This window comes from Crocuta crocuta, unplaced genomic scaffold (genome assembly GCF_008692635.1).
Source record: "Crocuta crocuta isolate KB4526 unplaced genomic scaffold, BGI_CrCroc_1.0 scaffold115, whole genome shotgun sequence".
NCBI lineage: Eukaryota > Metazoa > Chordata > Mammalia > Carnivora > Hyaenidae > Crocuta > Crocuta crocuta.
Window position 1 is genome coordinate 6,974,602 of NW_027530575.1, and position 6,556 is coordinate 6,981,157.

General features: G+C 57.7%; 1 protein-coding gene across 1 annotated transcript in view; it reads left to right on the forward strand.

Annotated features, from left to right (window-relative positions):
* Positions 1-346: 346 nt before the first annotated feature.
* Positions 347-6,556, forward strand: part of ZNF653 (zinc finger protein 653) — a 15,616-nt gene continuing 9,406 nt past the window's right edge. The window contains exons 1-3 of the mRNA XM_077767966.1: positions 347-471; positions 517-606; positions 6,333-6,376. Of these exons, the coding sequence (XP_077624092.1) occupies positions 347-471; positions 517-606; positions 6,333-6,376 (259 nt within the window). The remainder of the gene's footprint in view (positions 472-516; positions 607-6,332; positions 6,377-6,556) is intronic.

The following is a 6,556-nucleotide window of genomic DNA, read 5'->3' on the forward strand; positions in this document are numbered from 1 at the left end:
TGCCTTCTGTCTTCTCTGACAGCGTGGCGGCCCTGCCCCTTTAATGTCTGGTAGCCTGGCTTTCCAAGGGGTTTGCAGCCTCCAGGACCGACCGATCCGACCCCAAGCTTTCCCTCTGCCTTCACCCGGACAGCTCCTACCCTTCCCTTGTCATCCTCAGGGTGCTCAGAATAAGGCGCAGAGAGAGGAGCCCCTAACTCCCAGGGTCTACGGGCCCATCTAGGTCTTTCTTCCCAAGGCTGGACTCAAACCTCAGCCCTTCCCGAGGCCTCTGAGAAGTTAGAAGATTTAACAGAAAAGGAATAAGAAAAGAACGAGTGGTCGCTAGCCCTCGCTTGTCGCGCGCATGCGCAGTGTCTGCTCCTGCTCTCCTTTTGGCGCCGCGGGGCAGTGGAAGTCCATGAGAAATTTCCCGTCGGCGCGGAAGATGCGCGCCACTTCCGGCCGGGCTCCTAACAACGGGGGAGGTTGGTAACCAGGGAGGGGGGGATGGCGGAGCGGGCGCCGGAGCCCGAGGCGGAGGCGGAGGCTGAGGCGGGGGCAGGCGGGGAGGCGGAGGCCGAGGNTCATCTCGCTGGAGCGCGGCCAGCGTAGCGGCCGCCACGGGTGAGGGGGCCCGGCCCCAGGGAGGGAGGGAGCGAGCGAGCGAGGGAGGAGACGCCCCCATTCCCCGCCGAGCGTGGGCCCGCCCCCTCTGTCCACGGCCCCGCCCACGGCAGCTGTGAGCCCCGCCCAGTGGCCGGGCTGCCGGCCGGGGGTCTCCTACCGCCGGTCCTGGGACGCTCCTGGCTCGCGGCCCCGCCTCCCGTCTTTCCGACTGCCCAATCCTGGGATGCGCCGAGCCTCTCGACCCGCCTCCTGGCGCTTGGCCCCGCCCTTTAGATTTCTGGTTGTCCAATCCTAGTACAGACCCCACCTCCAAGCGGTCTAACTGCCCAGTCCCTGGAGGGACGTCCCCGCCTCCTGAGGCCTTCATGCCCTTTCTTCCCTGCTGGTCCTTGGGATGTCGCAAGCCTCATTCTCTAAAACCCCGAGGTTGTAGCCTGAGACCGTGACTAGACACCCTGGGCCGCCCAGCCCTGTCCCTTATGAGGTTCTGGCACTCCACTTGGGACTGCGTGTGGCCCCATTCCCACAGCCTTCAACTCCAGACATGGGAAGACTCCTCACAATCTAGATCGCATTCTCCAAACCTCTTGGCTCCTGGGGAAGCACCTTAGCCTATAGAGACTCGAGGGAGAGGGAGTCCCAAGTGAGCTTCTCGGGTAGAGGGCAGAGGCCTTTGCGGAGTCTCAGTCTTGAGAGGGAGCAGCGTGGATGGGATTTTCCCTTTCTTGCTTTATAGGTTGGTGTGACGATTGAATGAGTTAAAATACAGCAAAAGGCTTAGAACATGGTTGGTACATAGCGAGCACTCCGCATATTAGTTAAGAGGATATTTGTTCCCTGTCACAAGCAATGCCGCGACAGAATCCTTACTCTGCCCTGGTTTTTATTTGCACACACTGGCATGTTTCCCTAGGGGGGATTCTGAGGCTCAGGAATCAACCAGATCCTTCTGAATTGCATCCACGCCCTCCTCAGGCAGCAGGCTGGTTTCTCTGCCCGAGAGTGGGGTGGGAAATGCTGGGCATTTCAAAAACCCAAGCTAGTGTTGCGTCATTGCCATTTCCGATTCAGTTAGTTCAAGCCGGGTTGCAGACCTTGTATTTTTTCTGCAAACCTTCCAGGGAGACGTGTGCAGGTGGAGTTGGGAACTACTGGCCAGAGGGAGACCCCTGGAGGTCCCTAAGCTGAAAGTGCTATTTGTAGAAGCTTGGTTTTGTGTGGTCATGCAGACTGGGGTCTGAACACTGAGATGGTCCAGGCAGTGCATGTGTAGTCGGGAAAATACAATAACCTGAGTGAGGGGTGTCCTGTGGGGAAGGGACATGACTAGAGATAAGGGGTCAGCTATTTCATCAGCTCAATTATTTGTAACTGTCTTATGCCTAGAAGGATTTCAGTTCAAGACTGTGTAAAACTTGGACCAGAAGGCAGAAATGAGAATTGGGATGAAAAGAGAAAGGAAAAGGAGGGACACAGTGGGGCCAGGATCAGTGCTATTGGATTGAGCCCTAAGTCACAGGGGACGTGACAAGGGCACTTTTGTGGCTTGTTAAGAGCCTGACCAGAGTTAAGAAGACATGAAGAAGTGGGAATGGAGAAGGGGCCATGAATTTGCCTCAGAGCTTCCTAGCGACCAGTGGGAAAAGGGAAACAATGGCCAATAGTGGAAACTCTAGTGTCATTCATCTGTTTAAGGGGTGTTTATTCAGTACCTACTGTGTGCCATACACTCGTCAAGGTGCTGACTGTGCAGCTATGAACAACACAAAAAAATCACTCCCTGTTGGAGCTGTCATTTAAAAAGTGTTTAATGTTTATTTGAGAAAGAGAGAGAGAGAGCACAGGGGAGGGGCAGAGAGAGAGGGAGACCCAGAATCTGAAGCAGGCTCCAGGCTCTGAGCGGTCAGCACAGAGCCTGACACGGGCCTCGAACTCAAGAGTTGTGAGATCATGACCTGAGCCAAAGTCAGACACTTACCTGACTAAGCCCCCCAGGCGCCCCCAGAGCTGCCATTTTAAAGGGCAGAGGGCATAGATTTGTCCACTCGGCAGAGGCTTGGCTACTACAGTTACTATATTTTTACTATTAATTCCTATTATTCTGAATTACATTACTATACTAAAAATACTAAATTATATTACTATAATTTGCTAACTTATGTAGCATGTGAGAGATTGATAGGGGCTACGGAGAAAACAAAAGTGGAATAGGGAGAAGAAGGTGTGCTGGAGGGTTAACTACGGTGTTAGGCTGGGGCGCAGTGAGGGGACAGCATTCGGGTAGGGACATGAATGAGCCAGGCCATGCAGATACCTGGGGGAAGAATGAGGAACGAGGAGTGGCCAGTGCAAAGGCCCTGAGGCAGGACCCCACCTGGTATGTAAGTGGGGCAGCGAGGAGGCCCATGTGGCTGGAGTGCTATGAGAGGATGAAACGTGGGGACAAGTAACGACAGGAAGGTGACGGGGCCTTGTGGCCTGCATGGAGAACCCTGGTTTTTCCGCTCAGTGAAGCAGGGGGCCTGATAGGATTTTCCGCTTTTGTGAAGTACTGAATTTTGGGCGAAGAGGTCACATACCTGGCTTATATTTTCACAGAAGCACTCCCTGGAGGGGAGTGGGGTGGCGGGAGGATTNCACGTTCTCCCTCGCTTTGTGTGTGTTTGAATTTTTCCTTTCACATCATAAACTGTTAACGAGAAAATCAGAAGAATCCCACTGAATCAAAAGTCACTGAGGTGGGGCGCCTGGGTGGCTCAGTCAGTTAAGCGTCCAACTTTCGCTTGGGTCATGATCTCGCGGTTCGTGGGTTCGAGCCCCGCGTCGGGCTCTGTGCTGACTGCCACCTCAGAGCCTGGCGCCTGTTTCAGATTCTGTACCTCCCTCTCTCTCTGACCCTCCCCTGCTCACGCTGTCTGTCTCTGTCTCTCTCAGAAATAAATAAAACATTAAAAATAAAAAAAAAAAAGTCACTGAGGCAACTGCCTTGGTCCAGGTGAGTGGTGACAGGGCTGGGCCCGGCCGGGGTCGTGCAGGAGCAGAGAGAAGTAGTCGGAATTAGGGCCAACAAGGTTTGCCGGCGGGTGCGGAGACGAGAGGGGGCCCGGGCTTGGCCCTGAGCACCTGCAAAGTTGCAGGTGCCGTTAACTGAGAAAGGGCAGGTCAGGAGACAGTAGGAGAGCTCCCGTNGCAGTGATGGCGTGGTGACAGAGGTTGCCAAGGGCGAGTGGGGAGACAGGCACACAGGTCTGAGCTCCGCTCTTGCTCCCTGCGCTCAGAGAAGTCAGGGACACGGGGGAGAAGCAGCAGCCTGGAGGCGGGTGGAGAATCCGGCCGGGTGGGGTCCTGGGGGTCCCCGGGAAGGATCTGCAGTCGGACACTGCTGGGCCGAGTGAGGTGGCCGGCCCCGGTGGCCGGAACGGGGCGGTTTGTGGCTTGGTGGAGAAAACGCTGAATGGAGGGGTTCAAGGGAGATGGAAGAGAAAACAGGAAGACTGTGCGCGCGTATAGACGGCTCAAAAGTGGGGAGCAGGGGAAGGGGCAGAAGTTGGCAGAGAAGGGGCCCAAGGTTATTTAAGTCCAGGCTAGAACGGATGGTGCATTTGCACACCAGGGGGATGAGGAGTCAAGGGTGAAAGCAAACAGCAGAGGAGAGCGAAGTAGAGCGACAGGGCACCGTCTGGGGGTTGGCGAAGCCCCAGCCACTGCTGTCCTCAAGGCAGGTGGCCTCTACAGGGCGTCATGCGGCGCTAGAATTCGGAGAAGCAGGGACGGTGGTCTGCAGGAGAAAGAACATAGTGTGGCCACATCTTATCCCCACAGTGACTCTGCGTGGGAGGCACTGCTCTTTTCCCCACTTCGCAGATGAGGACACTGAGGCTCAGAGGGGACAAGACCCGCTTGAGGTCACACAGCTTAGTCGGTAGCAGAGATGAGGCTTAAACTCAGATCTGACACCCCACCACTAGGTGGCCTTCCCAGCACCCTAGTCATGGCAAGGCTGTGAATGCGGGGGAGGGGGCCATGGGCACTTGGACTTGGGTTTGGGTGAGGCTCTGGGTGGCTGGCCTGCCCCCTTGGAGAGAAGGGGAGGGAAAGGGAGAGCCATGGGAAGGGATGAAGGCATCGGGAGGGGGCGAGGGGGAGCAGAGACAGGGCCAAGGGCAAAGCCTGGGGCAGAGGAGCCTGGGGGAGCTGTCCTCGCGCCAGACGTGGGGTGTGGGGACTGAGAATTGTCATCAGGCTGGACAGGGGTCAGATGGGGCGGGTGGGGAAGCCGACAACAGACCTCGGGCCGGCCGTCGGGACATGTGTGGTGAGAGCATGGTCTGGGCCGTAGCAGGGAGCCTGGCACTCCAGGGCCGGACCCTGTGATAACGCTCATGGTCATGGTGATCATCGCTGCCGTTTGCTGGGTGGTTACTAAGTGCCAGGGGCCGCGCCAAGCCCTTTCAGTGCTCGTAACCTCATGCCAGTCCCACAAGAAGGTTACTGTTAGGATCCCATGCTACAGAGGGGGAAACTGAGGCATGGGGAGGCCAGGCCACTCAGGGTCTCAGGGCCTTTCGCTGCAGTGTAGAAAAGCAAGGCTGAGGAAGGAGCCNCTAGTGGGTCCAGGAAAGAGGGCGCCGAAGCACCCGCCCTCAGCACGTGTAGACCCAGTGCGGGGCCACAGCCAAGCGGCTTGTATGTGGTCAAGACCCCAGCTGGCAGTTCAGGTGGCCATCCTGGTGTGGGAGGCCTTGCAGGGTGCGGGCCACCACTGTTTGGGCCCGGCCTTGCCCAGGGCTCCCTGAGGCCATGGTCACTTGGGAGGCCCACATGCAGCAGGCAGTGAGGGTGGGGGGCAGGGTCCCTAGCAGTACCAGCCCTCCTGGCTCGATCTGACCATCTCCCCAGGGCTCTCAGCCCCGCCTGGAGTGGGGGTGGGGGGGCAGGATATGAGGCCGACTCCGCAAATGTTCTATTGCTGCGTGACAAACGACCGCAGACTTAGTGGCTTAAAGTCACACAAATTGTGCCACGTTTCTGTGGGTCAGGAGTCCGGCGTATTTGAGCTGGATCCTCTGCTCAGGGTCTCACAAGGCTGAAATCAGGGTTTCAGCCAGCTGCGCCGTCATCTAGAGGCTCACCAAAGGAAGAGCGGCTTGCAGACACCCTCAGAGCCTTGGCCGAAATCATTCCCTCCTGCCTTGTACAGCTGAGGCCCCCACAGTCTTGGTGGCTGTGGCCCGGACTGCTCTCTGCTCCCAGAGGCCGTTCTCAGGTCCCGGCCCCTCCTAAGCCTCTCATATTCTCGGCGTCCAGTCTCTGCAGCAGGGCTCTTTAAGGGCTCCCCTGATTAGGTCAGGCCCACCTTGGAACCCTTCCTCGTGATTCATTCCAAGTCACCCCCCCCAGGGGTGGTATCCCGTCATATTCTCAGGCCGCCCCACTTGGGCAGAGGATTGTGCGGGGCATGTGCGCCGGAGGTGAGAATCGTGGGGCCAGCTGAGAATTCCGCCTGCCACGCTGACTTTCTGTGCCCCTTTTCTGACTTCCCCGCTCCCTGGCCACGGGCCCCTGGGCAGGCAGCCTCACTCCTCTGAGCCTGATTTCCCCACGCAGTGAAATGGGTGGTGACCTAAAGGTCCGAGGTGTCCGAGGAAGAGAGCATCCACGTGAAGACCCCCGGGAAACAGAACGGGCCCTGTGCTCACTCCCCCTGCCTCTCTCTCTTACAGGAAGCCTTGGGAGCAGGTCCCCAAAAAGCCAAAGCGGAAGAAAAGTAAGTAGGGCTGCAGCCGGCGGAGAGGGGAGGGGAGTGAAGGGTCTTGGGAGTAAGCGGCTTTGTTGTGTGGCCCCTCACCCATTCTCAGGAGCCGGGGGACAGGGGCTTGTGCCAAACAGGACAGACCCAGCCCTGCCCCCACACAGCCCACAGTCTCATGGGAAGACCGTGTAGGCC